Source organism: Strix aluco, chromosome 19 (assembly GCF_031877795.1).
Source record: "Strix aluco isolate bStrAlu1 chromosome 19, bStrAlu1.hap1, whole genome shotgun sequence".
NCBI lineage: Eukaryota > Metazoa > Chordata > Aves > Strigiformes > Strigidae > Strix > Strix aluco.
Window position 1 is genome coordinate 4689982 of NC_133949.1, and position 20172 is coordinate 4710153.

General features: G+C 64.6%; 1 protein-coding gene across 7 annotated transcripts; it reads left to right on the forward strand.

Moving 5' to 3' along the window:
* Positions 1-1702: 1702 nt before the first annotated feature.
* LOC141932021 (septin-4-like) lies at positions 1703-15406 on the forward strand. 7 transcript variants are annotated; one of them, XM_074844943.1, is made up of 13 exons: positions 4893-5400; positions 6821-6943; positions 7192-7491; positions 7699-7792; positions 7908-7994; positions 8833-8956; positions 9151-9285; positions 9374-9491; positions 9831-9932; positions 10367-10463; positions 10600-10762; positions 13117-13216; positions 13489-15406. In XM_074844943.1, exons 1-13 carry the CDS (start codon positions 5365-5367, stop codon positions 13546-13548), a joined length of 1539 nt encoding a protein of 512 aa, XP_074701044.1. In that variant the 5' UTR covers positions 4893-5364; the 3' UTR covers positions 13549-15406. The 7 variants fall into 7 exon arrangements, with proteins under 7 accessions (XP_074701049.1, XP_074701045.1, XP_074701050.1 ...); XM_074844946.1 differs by lacking the exons at positions 13117-13216; positions 13489-15406 and adding an exon at positions 11609-11756 and having other exon boundaries at positions 4696-5400; XM_074844947.1 differs by lacking the exons at positions 13117-13216; positions 13489-15406 and adding an exon at positions 11612-11756 and having other exon boundaries at positions 4696-5400.
* Positions 15407-20172: the final 4766 nt, after the last annotated feature.

The window sequence follows — 20172 nt, forward strand, 5'->3', positions numbered from 1 at the left end:
GCCAGCGTGGTTGAGAACGCCCAGCTCATCACAGCAGTGCTCAGCCTGCCCTCCCGCCCACCGCGTGGCTCAGCGCTGCTCCTTGAAGGGCAGGGAGAGACAGGGCTGAGCTCCTGGGGCACCCGAGCCTGTAATCCCCGGTAATCTCGGAGGAAAGTGCTCCCTGCGGGGATTAGAGATGCAAACAGCCACCCTCACCTGCCTGCCCCTGCCTGCAGCGCTGCCTGCAGCCCTTTGGCCGGCAGCGGGTGGGGAAGGGCTGCCAGGCTGCCTGGTCGCCCCAGATGGCCGCGTCCGGGTGGCTGCTGGGGCTCCCCACACCGTGCTGAGCCTGTGTCTGTTATTTATGGGAATAAAGGGAATGTGAAGTCACCTGGCCCTGTGGCGTGGTGGGGGACAAGGCCCAGGGTGGTGACGAGGTTGGGGACGAGGCTGAGATGGTGCCTGTGGAGCCACCCAGCCTCTGTGGGAATCTCTGCATAGGGCTGGAGCCGGCTTTCCCTGCTGGGAAATTATGACGGGCTTTGTTTTATGGGAGGGGAAACTGAGGCAGGGAGGAGCAGCCCACGACAGGGATGCTCTGGGGGTGCGGGTGGCCTTGCTGCCCCCCAGCATGGGGTGTGCTTTGGAGGGACAAGGACAGCCCTGGTGGGCAGCTGGACCAGGAGGCTGAAATTTGGGGATGGCTGAGCCTCTGCCAGCTGCTCGCCGTGGGGAACAGCCGCCGCCGGCCAAGACCCCCCCCGGCCCCTTTCATGGCCGGGAACACAAGCGCCGCACGCCGCCCCGGCCGCCTGTGCCAGCGTCCTCCCCTGCCCTCGGCGCCTCCGGGGAGGGTGCAGCCACGGGCCACTGGCGCTCGCTGCCTTTGAAAGCAGCGACCTGGGGCTGGGGGCACCCCGGGAAGGGGCTGTGACCCCTTGGCATAGGATGGGGACACAGTCCCTGGGGTTGCTGGTTCCCCTGCCGGATTTGCACCCCCCAGCCAGTCGCAGCCGAGCCAAGGCAGGGCCACGGGCAGGATGACCTGGCGTCAGCCCCGGAGAGGCTCTGGGAGGGGGAGCACTGGGAAGGACTGGGATCCAGTGCCCCATGCCCTGGCCCCTGGTGCCCCATGTCTGGTGCCAGCGCATTCACCTGGCGCTCAGTACCTGGCACATGGTTCCAGTACCCAATACCAGCCAACTGGTACCCAGTGCCAGGTGCCCAGTGCTCCCAATACCAGTGACTGGTGTGCGGCGACTGGTGCCCAGCACCTCGTGCCCAATACCTGGTACCTGCCCAGCAATGTACTGGTGCCGCTGCTGGGAGGCCACTCCCTGGTACTGGGGCTGTCCCCGCTCACCTGTACCAGCACCCAGTGCTGGGGCCTTGACCCCAGAGCCTGCTGCCGGGGCTGGGGCCCTCGCCCGGTGCCCAGTGCCCCGTACCGGGTACTGGTGCCCCATTCCCGGTGCCCAGTGCCCTGTACCCGGTGCAGGTGCCCCGTGCCCGGTCCCCAGTGCCCCGTACCCGGTGCAGGTGCCCCGTGCCCTGTACCGGGTACTGGTGCCCCGTTCCCAGTGCAGGTGTCCCGGTGCCGGTGCCCCGGTGCCGGTGGTGCCGAGCGGCCGCCCCCGCCCCGCCCGCCGCCCGCCCCGCCCCGCCCCGGGCCGCCCCCGCCCCCGCCGGCTGCTATTTCTGCTAATCCCGGCGGCGGGGCCCGGCCGTGCCGATCGGCAGCCGCCGCTCCCGGACGGCGCCCGGCGCCGCAGCCATGGTAAGGCCGGGGGAGGCCGGGCCGGGCCGGGCCGTACCCGGGGGCCGGGCCCGCTCCCGCATCCCGGTGCCCTCCGTGAAGGTGACGGTGCGGCGGGGGCGGAGCGGGCCGGGGCCGCCGGTGCCGCAGCGGGGCTGGCGGGGGGGGGGGGGGGGGCGGGGGGGACACGGGCAGCGCGGCAGCACCTGCCCGGTCCCGGAGGGCAGCGCCCCGGGACCAGCCCTGGGGGAGATGGGGGGGGGGGGGGTTACAGCGGGACCGGCTGCCCGCCGCCCCTCACCGTGGCATCGCGGCGGGCGCCTCCCGGAACGGCGGCGCTGCCCTCCGAGCGCTACCTGCGTGTCCCCCGCGAGCTGCGGCGCCCCCGGGGTGTCCCTGCGTGGATGGGGGGGGGGCGGGGAGGGGGGTGTCTGTTCTCGGGTGGCTCCGAGCGGAGCACCGGTCACCCAGCCGTGGCGTTGGCAGGTCCCCCGGCTGCGGTGCTGGCGGCGCTGCCAGGCTGGCCGGGCCCTCCTGCGGGGACCGTCGCGCACGCCTGGAGCCTCGCTGCGTTTTGGGGCCGTCTCTGCAGCTCCCGGCAGGGTCCGGAGCCGCCAACGGCCTTCCCGGCTCGGCGGGAGCCTGTCCCGCATCGCTCGTCCCGCTTCGGCGGGTGGCAGGTCCCCAGGAGCCACTCGCCAGGGCTACGTCCCCGCAGGGACCTCGAGGCCCTGGCCATGCCCAGGGTGGGGATGGAGATGGAGGGTTGTGGCCGTGGCTCACGTGGCACCAGGGTTGCGGCCACTGGGACAAGTGCCCTTGGTGGGGACCATCGCGGCCGTCCTTCCCCGGCAGCCGCCGTGGGAACGGGACCGGCACATTCCTCCGGAGCAGCGAAACCAGATAGGAGGGCGGCTGGCGGAGCGTGTCGCAACCGGCGCTGGCGAGCGCCTTCCCGAAAGGCTCCCAGCCATGGCTTTGGGGACGGACAGATCCAGGCTTGGGAACTTCTCGGGGGGGAGGACGGCAGCCGCAGCTGGGTACGGGAGGGGAGCTGGGCTCCCTCGTCCGTGCACGTGGGGAGAGCTGGGACTGGAGGCAGGTGTGGACGCAGCCAGAAGGACCCACAGAGGTGGAGCTGGTGCCCCCCGACACTGGTGTCACATCCCTCTGTCCCCAGAGCGGTCCACGGCTCGCCTGGAGAAGCAGGACGAGCAACGGTCGCCCTCGACCTCTACTCGTGGCTTAGTGGGCTGGATCCTCTCGCCTGTCCCCGCGTGCTGAGATGCTGCCTTGTTTCCAGTCCGGACGGGCCTTGCTGTCACTTCCCGGCTCACAGGGAGCCACCATGCGTGGTCCCATCCCGGGGTCCCCACGCAGGCACTCGCAGGTCCTTCAAGCTGGAGAATTCCCTGCAGGAAAGGGGCTGGAGCTGCTGCGCTGAGGGACACGTTGGAAAAACTCTCGCCCTGCGTGCTCTCCCGTGCGCAGAGCGGGGACCTGTGCCTCTACGTCCAAGGGGTGCCCAGAACCCTGCTCCTCTTAAAGCTGTTGTTAGACTCAGTTTCCCAACTGGGGTGCTGCTGACAGGGTGGGAGGGGAGAGCGGGGAGTAAGAAACTCTGATTACAGCGCACCGGCGGGAGCACCCCGTGCGTCTGGAGGCAGGTCAGAGCAGGCGCAGCCCAGGTGCTGGCTGCCCTGGGGAACAGCCAGGCTGGTCCCAGCAGAGCTGGGCTTTGGCAGGGGCCGCCATGCCTTTGTCCCACACGGAGCTGGTGCCTTTGGGACGGGGTGTTTGTGCCTGGGATGCTCAGCCATCGTGCCGCAGTGGGGCCGTGCGTGCTGTGCCACACATCTGGGTGTCACCTTTGGGTGGGCTGGGGATGTCTCGGCCAGCCTGGCTGCGGGGACAGCACCTCCCTGGGATGTTCCCTTCCTTTCCCTGCAGAAACAGGCTGGGAAAACACATCCCATAGGAATGTGGTGCCAGGCAGAAAGATGCCAACAGGCAGCCAGGGGCTTTCCCGGCTCAGGCTTTGCCCACTGCCCCCGTGCCCTGCTCTGCCACGGCCCTCAGGCTGTCACTGTGCGGGGAAGGTGTGATGCAGCGTGACAGGTGGGGGTGAGGCGGCGCGTGTGCCACCTCGCTGGAGCTGCTGGGCCGGTGACAGCCCTGGCACCGAGCGCCGGCTCACGCGCAGCTGGGCGTGTAATCCGCTTACGGGGGCACCGGCGCAGCCCCAGGCTCTCTCTGCAGTAAATCCCCGCTCCTGCTGGGAGTGCGGGGTGGGACGGTTGGAAAGCGGTGGGTGTTGTGGGAGAGCTGGGGCTTTGGGGGGCGAGGGGCACCAACTCGTGGGGTGCAGAGCTGGGGCAGGCTGGTGGGGTGGTGGTGGGGTGCTGCAGCCTGTGATGGGGTGGGAAAGGGGCTGAAAAGCCGTCGGGGAGATCCTTTAGGGACGTGTGGGGATAGTGGCACTGCTGCCCTGGGACCGGGCTGAGCAGGGACAGCTGAGGCCGGGTGGGGACATCGGGGTGTCTGGCACTGGGTGGCCTCAAAGCTGGGTGGGAGGAGAGCTGGTGCTGGGTTTCGGAGCGTGGCTGGGATTTAGGAATACTGGGGACTGGCACAGAAGCATCCAGGCCCCTCTCGGTGGCTGGCAGGCTCACGGTTCATCGCACCTGTCCCTGCCTCAGCTGATGCTTCGGGGCTTTTTAGTGCTTTCCTGGTGGATGCAGCCCTTCCGCGGCCGAGCAACCCCGCCTCTGCGCCTGAGCTGCTCTGATACATCTCGACATGCATCAAGGTGAATCACTGTCCCTGGTGACCCCTGGCAGTGACAGCTCGGGCACCCTTGTTGCCATCCAGGCTCCTCCTGGGGCACCATTAACCCTTTGCCTCCCTAAGGATGAGCCAGGGAAGCTGAAGCAGGAGCTTCTGCCAGGGACCCCTGTGGTGGGCATCATCCCTGCTTCTCCCAGTCCCAGGTTGGGTCCTTCCCGGCTGGACCCATCAGGCCCAGCCGGAGCAGGAACTTGGAGCCATGTGGGGAAGCTTTAATTGTCAGGTGCAAAAGTGTTGAGTTTTCAAACGGTCTTTTGTGGAAAACTGGATTTCTCCCCTCAAAGAGGCTCGGGGGGCCCTGCCAGGGTGGCTGCAGGGCGCTCCAGGGTGGGGACTGGGAGAGGATCTGGTGTGCACCAGGATGGAGGAGGTTTTGTCCTGGGATGGAGGTGTTTCCGAGGGCTGAATGTCCTCCTGGGCTGTAGCCAAGCTGTGTGCTCATCCCAGGGGGCCTGCTGGTGGTGATGGTGGTGGTGGTCTTGCAGCCCCCCAGGACCTGCCTTGCCACTTCCTTGGCCAACGGTGCTTTGCTTGTCCTTGACACCTTGACAACCGGACAGGAGCTGGGTTTGGTTCTGGCCCAGGGCTCCCTCTCCCCTCCTGTGCCCCCCGCCCTGGTTCTGTCCCTGAGCACCCGCAGGGGCTGCGCCTGGGTGCTGTGGGCGCCCAGGCCACAGTGCCTGCCCAGGGCGGAGTTATGCTAATGCTGCTCCCCATCCCTTGGCGCAGCCGGTGCCACTCGCCATCCTCTTGTGGCCACGGGCGATGCCGGCTCTGCCATGGCCACCTGCCCCGAGCTGCAGCCTGGGCAAGAGGTACGGGGGCAGTGTCCCTCCCCAGTGGGGCGGGAGAGGGGACAGATGGGGCTGGAGGACCTGCAGCACCCTGCTGCAGCGAGGGGGTGCCACAGCTGATGCTCTGCTCCCAGGATGGCCTTGCTGAGGGCTGTGCTTGCTCCCAGCATTGACGAAGCCATTGGCTTCTCTGGGGTGGGGGATGAGGGGGAGCCCCACGGGATGGAGCCCCAAGGGATGGAGCAGCAGCAGGGCTGGGAGTGTTTGGTGGTGGTGGCATCATCTTCCGTCCCTGTGTGGCCACTAGCCGGGCTGCGCTGTGGTGGGGGCTGGTGCTGAGCACCCCCCCCAGGTCAAGGTCAGTGAGGAAGAGGATGCTGCGCTCACACAGACCCGCTGAGCTCTATTGACCTGCTGGGGAAGAGGGGAGCAGGGGGGCCCTGCAGCCCCTGCCATGGGGGCACCTGCTGCCCCCCAACCTGGCACCATGGCCCCCCCCCATGCCAGTGGCTGCAGGGGCACCGGGGAGTGGGGGGCAGGCATGTGAGCGCACAGCCCCGGCAGCGCCGTGACCTTGTTTCCAGCCCGTTAATTCGGTGCATCTCGCCTTGCCGCCGGCACGGCCGCCCTCCCCGCAGATGGAGCAGGGACACGGGACAGGGGAGGACACGTGTCCCCATGGAGGGCTCTTGCCTCGAGGCACTGATCTGGGGCAGGCGGGGGGGGTGGGGTGGGGTACTGACCCCCAGGTGTGAGCCTGCAGGGTTGGGGGCTCCCCCAGACCCTGTGTGACCCCCATTTGGGGGTCTCCCTGCCCATGGGGCTGGAGTGTCTGGGCAGTTGCCGTGGTGGGGCACTGGGGACCCTGGTGCCTGCTGGCAGGAGGACTCGGGCCCGCAGAGCTGCTGCCGGACGTGCCCTTGGGAACGCGTCTCCTCCCGCCAGTGCTTGTAAACAGGATGTGGAGCCGTCCCAGTCCCAGTCAGCGTCCCCGTTCCTCCTTCCAGCCCCATGGGGCCACCAGCTCGGGGGCTGCTGTGCCTGGTCCCCCCCCCCGGCCCCCGCCTGGGACTGCTGCCTGCACTGGCTGCAGGATGGGCAGAGCCGGGGCGAGGGGCTGTCGGGGTCCCACTGTGTGCCTGAGCGTGGCCCCTTTGCACGAGGGGTGTCCCCTTGCCCCCGAGCTCTTTGCACGTGGTGGCTGTGGGTCAGGTTCCCCGCCCTGGCTCTCCCCTGGGACTGCAGGGATGGGAGGCCCTTGTGCCGTCACTCGTGCTGAGACCCCTATTGGGTGGGCGGCGGGGGGGCAAAGGCAGACCCTTGCCCACCATCTGCCTCCCCCCTGGGTCTGGCCCCACTGCCAGCTCCTCCACTGCTGCTGTTCATCTCTTCTTGGTGTCTCTCCCTCCTCCCTGACACCCCCTCCCCATCCTCCCACCAGGCCATGGGGTGTGGGGGGGTCCTGGCTACCCCAGAAGACCCTGAGGAGCAGCAGGGTGCTCAGGGGGAAGGTCCCTGTCCCCTGGAGTGCCAGGAGCTGGCTGCCCTCCTGGCGCCACAAGCTGTAAGCACCCAGGGTGCGTGGGACCGTGGCCGTGCCCGTGGCTGTCCCTGTGGCTGTCCCCATGGCTTTCCCCGGGGTGGTGGCTGGTCCCCTGGCGTGGTCATGTCCCCCTCTCCTCCCACCCCTGCCATCCTTGGGGTGCATGTGTCTGGTTGCTGTAACTTGGGGGATCGTGATACCGAGTCAGGTGATGCTGCCTTGGGCTGGCACTGCCACCATTGGTGTCACCTCCTCCCCTTGGTCCCTAGATAAAGCATTTCCTGAAGGAGGACTCGGAGGAGGCTGAGCTGACGCAGCTCCTGCGGGATTGCCCACCGGCCGACAGCCTCAGGAAGGTGGAGCCCTTGGAGAGCCGGCGGGAGCCCGGCCACCCCCTCTGCGGCGTGGGCAGGGTCCCCCCCGACGAAGCCGTTGACGAGAGGGACGCCAGGATCTTCTCCCGGTCTCGGCCCTCGGATTTCCAGCAGCACATCACTGCCCCTCCGCCCCCCAGCCCCAACCGCCCGCGGAGCCCCTGGGGGCAGCTGGACCCCTATGACTCCTCTGAGGTGCAGATGCCTCCGCGGGGAGGGGGACATGGGGCAAGGGGCTGCAGGAGTCATGGTGGAGGATGTTCCCATCCTCTGAAGCCAAGGGGCTGGGGCAGGCACGGCCACATCCCACAGCGCTCGGGGCAGGGGGGAGGGGGTGGCCTGCCAGGATGGGGGGTGGATGGGATGATGGTGTTCCCTGTCCCACGTCCCCTCTGCCCACAGGATGACAAGGAGTACGTGGGCTTCGCCACACTGCCCAACCAGGTCCATCGGAAGTCGGTGAAGAAGGGCTTTGACTTCACCCTCATGGTGGCAGGTATGGGGGGGCTGAGCCTGGCACGGGGGGTGCTGACCCCGCTCCGGATCCCCAAAGCCATGGAGCAGGGTGGGCACCAGCTGCACCCCCCTCAGCCTTGTCCCCCCTGTCCCAGGGGAATCTGGGCTGGGCAAGTCCACCCTGGTCAACAGCCTCTTCCTGACGGACATGTACAGAGACCGCAAGCTGCTGAACGCTGAAGGTGAGGGGGGCACGATGGCCCCAGCGATGGCGTGTCCTGGGTGTCCCAGGGGGGTGGCAGAGCCTCATGCCACTCCTGGCGGGGCTACAGCCCCCGTCCCTGACCGGCCGTGCTCCTCTGGGTTTCCGAAGCCACGTGCAGTGCGTTGCCATCTGCCTGCCGGCGCTGGGGACCGCTCCAAGGCAGCGGGGACCCCCCTGCCCGGCATGGGGACCCCCCGCGGGGGCTTTGTCCGCGCTGGGAAAACAAGCCCCAGCTTGTTGGACATCAGCTGGAACCACAGCAAATCTGGGAGGCTGCGGACAGTTGGGGTCAGTCGGCACAGTGCCGGTTCAGCTGCAGCCAATTTTTGAATGAAAACTGCCCAAACTTGCCCAAATCCCCAGGGGTTGGAGGCGGTTGTTTGGTTTGTTTCCGTCGCTCGGAGCGAAAGCCAAAACGCACGTGGCCATCCTCGGGGATGCAGGGACATGGAGGGGTCCTGGGGGTAACGGGGCATGCACAGTCCCAGAGCCGGGGGGTCACACGTGGGGGTACAGGGAGCCAGAAATACTCCCGCAGTGATGCCTGTTCCCAGCAGACCCCTGCGCTGCCCGAGCCGGGCTGTCACGGGGTGGCGGTGGCACAGCCCGAGGGGTGGGTGTGCATCCACGTGGATGTGGGGGGCCATGGCATGGGGCATCATGTCTCAGCGCTGGACCTGGGCACGAGTTGGGGCTGATCTTGCAAAGCCACCCCAGCCCCCCAGGGTGGGGGGGTGACACCCGGGGGCTGCAGCATCTCCCTGTGTCACCCCCGTTTTCTCTCGCCGCCGTCGCTGTGTCTCTTGCCGCTGCAGAGCGCATCACGCAAACAGTGGAGATCACCAAGCACGTGGTGGACATCGAGGAGAAGGGTGTCAAGCTGCGCCTGACCATCGTGGACACGCCAGGCTTCGGTGACGCCGTCAACAACACTGAGTGGTGTGTCCCATGGTGGGGTGGGGGGTCTCCCCGGGGCCAGGCAGCATCACCGTGAGTGCCAGCGGCTCTGAGGGTGGGGAGCCTGTGGCTGCTGGGCTGCGATGCTGAGCCATGGGAGGTGTTGAGCTGAGAGTCCAGGGGAAGCCTGAGGGTCCTACAGGGGGACTCTGACAGTCACCTCCCTGTCCCCGCAGCTGGAAGCCGGTGGCCGACTACATCGACCAGCAGTTTGAGCAGTATTTCCGTGACGAAAGTGGCCTCAACCGGAAGAACATCCAGGACAACCGTGTCCACTGCTGCATCTACTTCATCTCGCCCTTCGGCCACGGGTACAGGCACCCCCTGCCTGCGCTGCTGGGATGGGGGAGGCTGGGGAAGGGGCTTGGTGGGACGGTGCTCAGCAGGCTCCCCCCACAGCCTCCGGCCCCTGGATGTGGAGTTCATGAGAGCCCTGCACCAGCGGGTGAACATCGTGCCGGTGCTGGCCAAGGCTGACACCCTGACCCCCGTTGAGGTGGAGCGCATGAAGAACAAGGTAAGGGGAGGTTGTCCCAGCCTGGAGCCATCCCAGCAGGTCCCTGGGGATGGGGGTGCCCTGGGGGTTCTCTCTAGCCCCTGCCCGGGCTTTGCCATGCAGCATCCTCCATGCTCACAGAACTGTAGAGGGCCACGTTGCCCATGTGGCCAGCAAGGACACATCTCCCTGGTGCTCAGCTGGGAGTTGGAATGGTCTGGGGCCAGGGGTCTCCATGACATCTAGTCTAGGGGGGACAGGCTTTTGTGAGTCCTGGAGGGACACCAGCGCTGTGTGGCACTTCCCCCCCGCCTTTCCAAGGGCCAGAGCCTTGCCCTCAGTGGTGCTGTCTGCCTCCAGATCCGGGAGGAGATTGACCACTATGGCATCCGCATCTACCAGTTCCCTGAGTGTGACTCGGATGAGGATGAGGAGTTCAAGCTGCAGGACCAGGCACTGAAGGTGCGTCATAAAACTGGTTTGGGTTGGAAAGGGCCTTTAAAGGTCACCTAGTCCAACCCCGCTGTGAAGGGCTGGGGTCCTCCAGCTCCATCCTTGGGAGGGCAGAGCCCCATGGCTGGGAGGACATGTCATCCTGGGGTACCCTTGGGACTCTTTGGGGCCACACAAACCCTCCAGCAGCCCCAACATGGTGGGGTTGGTACATATTGCACTACCCAGGCAAGTCACCAGGACCCCACAGGTGCCACCTGCAGCTTGGTGGGATGGGGCTGGTGTGGAGAAACTACTGCCGTGCCACTGGGGGCTCTCCATAGCCAGGGCTCCTGGGTATCTTGGAAGATGAGTGCTGGATACAGCTGAGGGGACATTTCTGGAGGGACATGGGCCACGGCAGGCAGGCCCCAGCCCTGCTAACCCCTGCTGTCCTCTCACAGGAGAGCATCCCCTTTGCCGTCATCGGCAGCAACACAGTCGTGGAGGCCAAAGGCCGGCGCGTCCGCGGGCGCCTCTACCCCTGGGGCATCGTGGAAGGTAATGCTGGGCTGTGTCACCAGTGTCCCACCAGCCCTAGGGTGACGGGGACATTGTGAGCCCCATCTCAGCCTGGAGGGGCTTAGGGGGACATGAGGGGCTGGCCGTGGCCCCCTGACGCCGGGCTCCCCTGCAGTGGAGAACCCATCCCACTGCGACTTCGTGAAGCTGCGGACGATGCTGGTGAGGACCCACATGCAGGACCTGAAGGACGTGACACGGGAAACCCACTATGAGAACTACCGCACGCAGTGCATCCAGAGCATGACCCGCATGGTGGTGAAGGAGAGGAACCGCAAGTACGGGGCCATGAGCGGGTTGCCAGGCTGGGGGATGTGTGGGGGAGTGTCTCCTCTCTGGGGTGACACCAGCCCATTGCAAGGGGTGATCTTGGGGGGTTGGGATTCTGGGTGGGTCCATTCCAGGCATTGTGGTGGGCTGGGCAAGGAAGCCGTGGCAGTGTGGTGGGGTGCCCCAGTGCAGTGGAGGGCCCTTCCCGTGCCGTTGGGCTAGGGCTGGCTGAAGGGGGAGGATGCTTCAGCAGCGAGGGGGACCCTGCATCCCCCCCGCCCAGGCTGGGTCTGTCTTGGGGATGATGCTCCAGCAGTGAGGGGAACCCTGTGTTCCACTGGCCTGGCTGGTGGGGGGGGATGCTCAAGCAGTGATGGGGACCCTGTGTCCCCCCAGGGCTGGGGCTGCCTGGCAGGGCAGGGGAAAATGCTTCAGCAGTGGAGGGAACCCTGTGTCCCCCTGGGGCTGGCTGGGAAGTGATGCTCCAGCAGCAAGGGGGGACCCTGCGTCCCCCCGGGACTCGGGGGGGATGCTCTGGTGGTGAGGGGGGACCATCTGTCCCTGCAGGCTCCAGGGCTGGAGCAGGAACCAAGCAAGCAGCCGGTGCTGGGGCTCTGCCCCCAATACCAGCCAGATTCACGGCACTCACACCCCCTTTAGCCACCACAGGATGCTGGGGGGAGGCCCCCAAAGCAGGGTCCTTGCTGGGACCCTCCAGCCAGGGGGGCAGGAGCTGCGCCAGAGCAAGCAGAGGCTCTGTGGGTGATGGGGGGCCAAAGCAGCGGCACTGGTGGAGGGGGCTGGCGGCGTCTCCAGGCGCCTCTGAGCTGGTCTCTCCACACGTGCCACGGGAGAAGGCGGCATCCCTCCGCGCTGAGGCTGTGCTGCGCCGACTGCTCCGCCGACTGAGCCAGGATCCGGCTGGGGCCACGTTGGGCCCCCGCCGCCCTCCTCCCCCTGCTTGTCCCCCAGCCCCTATATAAAGCACTTGCTGGTACCCAACGCTGTCTTGGTCCTTCTGTGCCCGCGCAAGGGCCAGGCAGACACTCTCAGGAAGAGCCGGCCCCGTGGCCACCCACCTGTTGCCCACACAAGTTGCCCTTGGGGTGCCGGCACCACCAGCGGTGCCGGGAGGATGCTGTGTGCCGGTGGCATCGCCCTGGCTCACCCAGGCAAGGCGGGGTTGGGGGGACGTGTCACTGCTTGGTGGCACCGAGCTTTTCCCAGCCAAAGGCTGCCCAAGGGAAGGGCTGCAGGGTGGCACCCCCATCCTGCTGCCCTCCCAAGAGGATGTGATTTTGGGGTGCAGGAGGCAGTGCTGCTTTTTCTAGGAAGGCAGGTTTTTCTGGGCTGGTGAAGCTGCTTGCCCCGTTGTTGGTGCCTGGCTCAAGCCAGGGATGGAAGGAGCTTGATGTGCTCCCCCCCTGGGTCCCCCCGTGGCGAGGAGCCGTGACAACGGGCAGGGACTTCCAAAGCAGCTCAAAATGCGGCCAAAACCCATCCCTTGCCATGGCACACTGGCACAGCCCCCCCTCCCCACCCCGGCACAATGGGAGCCTGCAGGGCAGGGGTGGCCCAGCCCACCCGCCGTGTCCATCGTCCCTTTGCATGCAGAGGGGGCTGCACCGGTGGTGACACGTGGCAGTGGCACGTGGTGACATGTGTGACCCCTGCCAGCCACGTTGGCAGTGTCCCAGCCATGTCGTCACCTGCTGGGGTAGCACGTGGCATCCCCAGGGCCCTGGCGGGGACAGCTGGTCCCTCCCCATTGCCGTTGGTGTGGGAGAAGCCATCGATTTGACTGGCCACGGTCCTGCGCAGTGGGGTGGCCCCAGGGGGATGCCTGCAGCTCCCTCCTCCAGCAGGGATGGGCTTGAGAGGAAGTTGATGCTTGGGAAAAGGGGTGCAGAGCATCCCTGGGGCTGGCTGGGCAGCGGGGTGCCTGGGGAGCCCCTCCTGTAGCTGACCTGTGGCTGTAGAAGGGAAATTCCGAGTTTAAGATGTTGTAAAGCAGGAGAGAAAATACTGGGCGAGGAGAGCCTGAGTCCAGCTTGAAGCACCCAGGCAAGGCTCTGTGCCTGGGAGGGGCCCTGCCTCTCCGTGCTGTGGTGGTGCCTCCCTGGGTCCCCCAAACTGGTTATCAGCAGCTCAGGGGTGCTGAGGTTTGGGGACTTGCCTGGAGCTGCCCATGTTCCCTGCTGCCAGGAAAATGGCCTGGAGTGGGGCTCAGGGTCTGTGCAGGCAGGTGGTGGGTATCTGCAAGGTTTGGGACTTCCGAGGCTGCAGCACCCATGAGGGGATGTCCCCTGGGGGGGGCCGGGAGGGCTGTGGCAGCATCCTCACCTCCTCTCTCTGCCCGCAGCAAACTGACACGGGAAAGTGGGACAGATTTCCCCATCCCTGTCATCCCCCCGGTGCCAGACGCAGAGACGGAGAAGCTCATCCGGGAGAAGGACGAGGAGGTGAGTGTGGGGGAGGGCTGAGCCCCCCCCCTCCATGTCCCCAGCCCCAGCGATGGCACAGCTGCGAGGGGCCACCCTTCCTGCAGCATCCCAGCAGCTGCTGCTCCTCAGGCCAGAGTGAGGAGGTGTTGGAGGGGTACCAGAAGGTTCCCCCCCAGCTCTTGGTGATCCCAATCTCCTTGGGCTGCTTGATCCAGATACACTTGGAAGGGAGCTGGCGTGGCTGGGGGGAGCCACCACGCCACCGTGATCCCTGCTCTGCTCCCTTCCAGCTGCGGCGGATGCAGGAGATGCTCCAGAAGATCCAGAAGCAGATGAAGGACTCGCACTAGCTCCTTCCTCCTCCTCCTCCTCCTCCTGCCCCAGATCAGAAATGTTTACATCACGCTCCATCCTGCCCCAGCCCCGCTGTGAGACTCGGTACCAACACTGCACCTGCCACCTTAAGCTGCTGCGGTATCGCCTTATTCAGTCGGCCAGCGCCCGTCCCATGGGGACAGCGAGGGGACAGGACACCCAGCCTGGGGGTCCCTCCTCCCGGCCAGATTGCTGTCCCAGCCCCACCCCCCAGGCTGGGGACAGCTTTGTCCCCTGAGCTTTGGCTTTCCCTGTTTCCCTTGCAGCTCTGGGGAGGGCCACCAGCCAGCCTGCTCCCCACATCGTGTCCCTTGTCCCCGTGTCACCTCGGGCTGCCTGCTTACAGCCTTTATACTCAGCTTGGCCCTGGCTTAAGGGAGGAAAGAAGAGGGGGGGCCAGTCCCAGCCCCCAACCCTGTCCCCCAAACCCCCAGCTGCCCTGCTGGGGGGGGACAGGGTTGCTCGCTGCTGGCCCTGGCTGGCACAGAGGGACAGCAGCTCCTGGGGACTGCGGGTGCCCAAGGGGATGGAGGGGCAGCCCCCATCTGGGCCAGGGTGACAGACCCTTGGCTCCCTCTGTGACAGCACCGGTGCGAGGAGGGACTGAAGCTCAGCGGTGCCCAGCCCTGTGTCTTCATCAGGGACCCTGTCCCCACCGAGCCTTGCCCCTTGGCAGCGCCCCATGTCCCCGGGCCGTGGGGAGGATCATGGCACAGGGAGAACTGTGGAATCACAGTTCCCGGAGAAAGTCCCTTGAACCCCAAAGCAGAGGCCGGGTCGCCAGCCTCTGTACCCTGTAGAGCAATAACGACTGTCCTGCCCCCGCAGCCCTTCCTGACTTCCAGCAACAGCATCATCCCTCACTGGCGTTTTGGCCCCTGGTGCCAGTTGCTTGTCTGTGGTGTCCCTGGGTGTCCCCAAACTCTCCCTGTCCCTGCTGCTTCCTGGGAGAGCATCGCTGTGTGTCCCCATCCCTGTTGCTTCCCAGCAAAGCCCTGCTGCGTGTCCCCACGATTCCCCATGATGTTGCTGCCCTGCAGAGCACTGCAGCATGTCCCCCCCCCCCAGGCTGTCCCCATCTGTGTTGCTTTCCTGCAGGCTAGTATGTTGTGTGTCCATGTCCCCCCCAGGCTGTCCCCATCTGTGTCACTGCCCTGCAGAGCACTGCGTTGTGTCTGTGTCCCCCCAGGGTGTCCCCATCTGTGTCACTTCCCAGCAAAGCACCATTGCGTGGTGTCCCTGGGACTAGTCCTGGCCCACACCCCCGGCCAGTGGCTGCAGGGCATCCATGGGGAGATGGACCCGACCCCCCCTTACCTCCTTGCTCCCCCCCCCACCCCGAGTATGGGGAAAGATGAAAGGGGACGGCGAGGCTGCAGGTGGAGGCAGAACTGGGAGCAGTGGGATCACTGGAGCTCACTGGCGTGGGGACTCCTCCTCTCTCTGGCAGGGCCACCCGAGCGGGGTCACCCCTGGGCGAGGGGGTTTGCGTGCAGGCGGCTTCACTGACGGGGGCTGCATCTGGCTGAGGCTCAGGGGGGGTGCTGCAGGGTGCTGGGGCAGCCTCTGGCATGTGCCACCCGTGTCCCCGTGCCAGCCGGGGGGTCCCTTGGCTCCCGTGGGCAGGGGGCCCGTGGGCAGGGCCCTGCAGGGTGCATTAGCGCTTTCCTTTTTTTAATCTTGCTATTTTCTTACAGAAGTACCTACCTTCGCATGACGGTCATAGAGGCATTTATTAAAGGATAAGCAGAGTATAGGTTTATAAATTCTTATAGAGCTAGTGGAAATATTTTTATCCCTCCACAACTGTTCTCAATAAATACGGCTGACCCAGCTTGTCTGCAGTCCTGAGTCACTTCCACACGGGCAGCGAGCACCCACGTCCCCGGGCAGGCGAGGACGGGGGCTGGCGGTCACCAGCCCCGGGGCCTCTTGCTCCTGGTTCCTGGCAAAAGCTCAAAATGGACATTGAGGGGCACCCAGCTTGGGGTGGGGGGGGGAGAGCCCCATAGGACCCTGCTCTGTGGATGAGGAGGGACACAAAGATGAGGTGTCCCCCTCCCACATGCTGCTTTGGGGTCCCATGGCCCTGGGTGCTGCTGGTGTTGGGGCCGTGATGGGAACTGGGAGGGGCAGAGCAGGGAGCCCGAGCCAGGGGATGGAATTGCCCTCCCCGGGCATCCTTGTGCCCCCCACAGTGGGCTGAGCCCTGCTGGGAGACACCACAGGCACTTGGCATGGCTGGACCTCCCCTCCAAGGACCAATGCCCAGTTACCCCAGCTGGGCTTTACCAGTGTCACAGACTGTCCATGAACAAGAAGCTGTCGTAAGAGGATGGCTCCAGCCACTCCAGGGGGCTGTTCTGTGGGGGAGAACAGAGCAGCTCTGTGGGGGGGTGGGGTGATGGGGGTGGCTGGTTCTCTCCCCCTCCCTCCTGTTGTTGCCCAGAGACAGAACTTGGTCACCGCGCAGGTACAAGCCAGAGAAACACAGAACCTTCCGGAACAACCGACTGTGCAGGCGTGAGAAAGAATATATAAAGGCAACACCCCAGGGGTGTGTGTGTCGACGCACGCGTTACAGACCGAGCTGGGTGCTCCGCGACAGTGCGGGATCCGAGGGTGTTCCCCATCCCCTCCGCCTCTCTTCCCTCTTTCTGCTTTCTCTTTTTCTTACATATACTTGTGTATTAATTTTGTAGGGATTGAATTGCCATCGGTTGTTCATTGATGGGTTATTAGGAAAAGTGTCTCATGGCCAAAGTGCCTTTATCATCCCCACATGGTTATCAGCTGATCGTTGCCGAATTGGATCCATTCATCCCTAAAGTGGTCAGTTAATGACGTCACCAGCACAATCACTCCTCGGTCCTTGGGGTGCCCCGACCCACCCCACGGCTCTGCCCAGCAGAGACCGGCTCTTCCACCAGCCGCAGGCTCTGGGGGGGGTTCAAAAGAGTCACCCCCCTCGTCACCCACCACGGAGGATGAGAATAGAATTTTGGTGTCAGAAGTGGGATTCCTCGAGTCGGTCAGTGGGAGGAACGTAGAAGGGAAAGGGCTATCGACTGAGTTGGGGAAGGGAGAAGGGCTGAGCCCGAATCCTCCAGCAGATGATCGTGGCTTCCCGGGTTCAGCCTGATCTGGCCGCTCCCCTTTGCGAGAGCTGCTGAGAACGGGTGAATCTTGCCCGACCCCCAGGGAGAGCCTGGGCAGAGTTGACCTGACGATGCCCGTTCACTGTTGCAGGGGGAATAAAGGATCTGGCAAAAGAGAAAATGGGTGGAGACCTGGCAAAGGAAAAGCTACGGTTTGGGGCGTTTTGAACAGCCCTGCTGTGCCTGGCCGGGGATGGCAGCGAGTGGGGGGGGTGCCCAGGAGTGGGGGCCGGCGGTTTGGGAGGACACCTGCACTCGTGCAGGTCTGGGCCCAGCCCAGGGCAGCGGGTTGGGGTGATCCCGGGTCCCCCACCATAACCCCCAGCAGCAGCCATCATGTGCAGGGCACGGGGCTGTACCTGTCCCCCTGCGTGGCTGGGGGTGGGGTGCTGGGGGAAGCACATCCCCAGACACCTCAGAACCCCCCCCACATCCCCCCTCCCATAGGCATCCTTGTCCCTGATGCCTTAATCACCCCGAGCATCCTCACCTGGCCCCCACCCACACCCTTGACACCCTGTTACAGCTCAGCAGCCCCTGTGCTCTGCTTGGCCCAATCCTGTCCTCTATGCCCTCGCCCTTGCTCCTTGCCTGGTGCGGGGAGTGGGACCAGCAGCAGGGAGTTGGGTTGCAGGCAATATCTCTGCTCTGCGGGCAGTGCGGGGAGCGAGCCGAGCAGTTTTTGCAACCAACGTGGGGTGTCTCTGCACCCCTGTGAAGCTGTAGGGATGTGAGGGTGTTTGGGTGCAGGAGGCTGGAGGAGGACCCGAGGATGAAGGGAGGAGGGCAACCAGGCTAAATCAGCCAGTTTGGGGCCAAACCAAGAGGCTTTGTTGGCTGTTCTGGGAAGGGAGATGCAGGCAGGGCCACCAAGGTGGGGGTCTGCCTTGGAGTGCTGGGAGCTGCAAGGGTGGGATGTGGGAAGAAGCAGGTTCACGCATCCCAGCCTTTGGGGTGAGAACTGCTTCCAGCCAAGGAAGCACAAACATTTGACATTTCCATGTTGAAGCTAAGAGGGTTAATGTCTGCGATGGTGATTTTGGGCCCGATAAATACCCTGTATTGGCATCACTAGCCACAGGTAGGCTTCAGCCTCCTTGTGAGATGGAGGAAGGAGCAAGGTGGGACTGGTAAAGGAGGGAAGGACCCCATGGGGGTGGTTTCTTGCCCCAGCTCCCCCCCCCAGCAAGGGCAGAACATGCAGCAGGTGGTGGATGGGGCTGGCAGCACCCCACACGGCAGCCTTTCTCCACAGCAGAGCTCTTCCAGCCCTCGGACCATTTTGGTGGCCACCTCTGGACCTGCTCTACCAGGTTCCTGCCTGCCCTGTGCTGGGGACCCCCGAGCTGGCCGCAGTGCTCCAGGGCTCTGAGGAGAGCGGGGCAGGACCAGACGGGAGCAAAACCCTGCAGAGGGGAAGACACCTGACTGGGGCAGGGGGCGAAGAGGAACGGGGGGGGAGCTGGGCAGGGCCTGGCAGGGAAAAGGGGAGGGGGGGCAGGGGGGTGAGTGCCAGCAGAGGGGAGCACAGGGGTTGGTGATGTTTAGGATCAGAGGGACTGGAGGGAGGATGTGCAGGGGAAGAGGGATGGGGGGAACCTACAGTGCACAGAGAGGGGGCACAGGGGACTGGGGGGTGCCCCCAGGGTGAGGGGGGAAGGCTGCCATGGGTGTGCCCCACCACAGGGAAGGTTGCAGAGGGCACGGAGAGGTGGGTTTTGTACGTCAGGGGAAGAACCTTAAGCAAAGAGAGCTGCATGTTCCCTTCTAAACAGGTGCCAAGTGTGGATCCTGTCTAAAAACCAGTCTCTTGGCAGCATGAAAACTGACTTAGACTTCCGTAATTGGCTGCTTGATAATTAGAGTGCTTTAAAGGACCACTCTAAAAGGTTTCCTTCACTGGATATAACAGCACTTGCTGACAGGAAAAATGTTCTGCAAATAACTTATTTGTAGCATATATTTAGCTACATTAATAAAAATGAGTTATCATCTATCTATATATGATAGGTACCGAGAGAAATAAAATAATTATTTGTGTTAATAGTGTAGGAGGTGTCTCTGGCCGTGGCGATGCTTTTTGCAGGCTGAAGGGGCAGCCTGTGCTTGTGAGCTGTTCTCGTTCACGTGCTAAAATGAATGTGGAACGGGCAGTGGTGGCCTCTGGCCATGGAGCTGGACGGGCTGTTGTTGGGCTTGGGAGGAATGACAAAGACCTGCTCTCTGAAACCTGCTGGAAAAAGGGTACAACGGGTGGTTGGGGGCACCCAAAGCTCTCGTGGAGCACCCGCTACTTCTTGCCAATTTTTCTTGTTGGATTCGATCAGGAGCAGCCCCCGCTTCTTGATGCCTTCCCAGGTGAGGACAAGGCCGTGGTCTTTGTCATCAAAACCAGAGGGGTCTGGAGGAGAGAGCAGAGAGGAGCGGGCTGGGGAGGGTCTGCGGGGCCACCTCCACTGTGCCCATGTCCCCAGGGAGATGTGGCTCGTTTTGGAGGGCTGGTGGCATCCCAGAGAGCCCCGTGCCAGGCCCTCGGGCACAGGCAGTGCTGACGGGCTCTTCCAGCCCAGCATCCCAGGGTGACCTGCAGGACCTGGGGATGCCACCACTGGGGTCCACCCCCAACACTGCTGGGACTTCCCCTGAAGGTCTGGAGCTGCAGGGCGGTGGGTTCACCTCCACTTGGGTAAAAGAGGGCAGTGAGCTGCCAAAAGCTCCTTGTCTGCTCCAAGAGCATCCCATCAGACAAGGCCACAGGCAGAGCCAAGCACTGGTTCTTCACAACCAGCAAAGGGGATTTTGAAGATGAGGGCCCCCTCCTTGCCCCACAGCATCTCCCCTTGTTTCTGCTGGGGTTCAGCACTTACCACCCCACCGGTTGCCGTCGTTCTCCCACATCCCCACCTAAAGGCACCCCCCATGCTCAAAGCCTTGGAGACAGCCAAGGTCAGCCCCAAGGTCTGGAGGCAATTCCTGGGTCAGGGTCTGCTGGGGCAGTGGGAGACAGGCGAGGACGCTCAGAACTCCCCGTGGGCAGGGGCTGGGACAGTCGCTGGGGGACGTGTCCCTGCTGTGCTCTCCTACTCTCTGTGTCCTCCAAGGAAATCTTCAGGCTCTGGGGATCATCCGCCATCATCTTCTCCAGAAGGTTTCTGACCTTCACAACAGTCTGTGAAAGACACCCTGGGTTAATTGCTGCAGGGCAAAGGGGTGTTCCAAGTCCAGGGGTGCTCCACCTCCATGTTCCCCTGGGAGGAACACCCTGCAGCGCCCAGTGCCACTTGGGGCTGAGCTGCTCCACGGCTCTTCCCTGGGGCCACCTCCATCCTCCCAGCTGGGAGGACAGCTTGGGATGGGCCACCTGGGAGAGCCCGGTGTGGTCCCCAACGACCACCGCAGGGATGGAGCCCCCACGCACGCACCTCATCATCCTCATCAAGG

Excerpts from the sequence above, each read along its gene's own strand:
- LOC141932021 (XM_074844943.1), top strand. The coding sequence starts at position 5,365 with ATGGCCACCTGCCCCGAGCTGCAGCCTGGGCAAGAG. Across the intron at positions 5,401-6,820 it reads AGCTGCAGCCTGGGCAAGAG|GCCATGGGGTGTGGGGGGGT; the intron begins GTACGGGGGCAG and ends TCCTCCCACCAG. Across the intron at positions 7,793-7,907 it reads CTTCACCCTCATGGTGGCAG|GGGAATCTGGGCTGGGCAAG; the intron begins GTATGGGGGGGC and ends CCCCTGTCCCAG.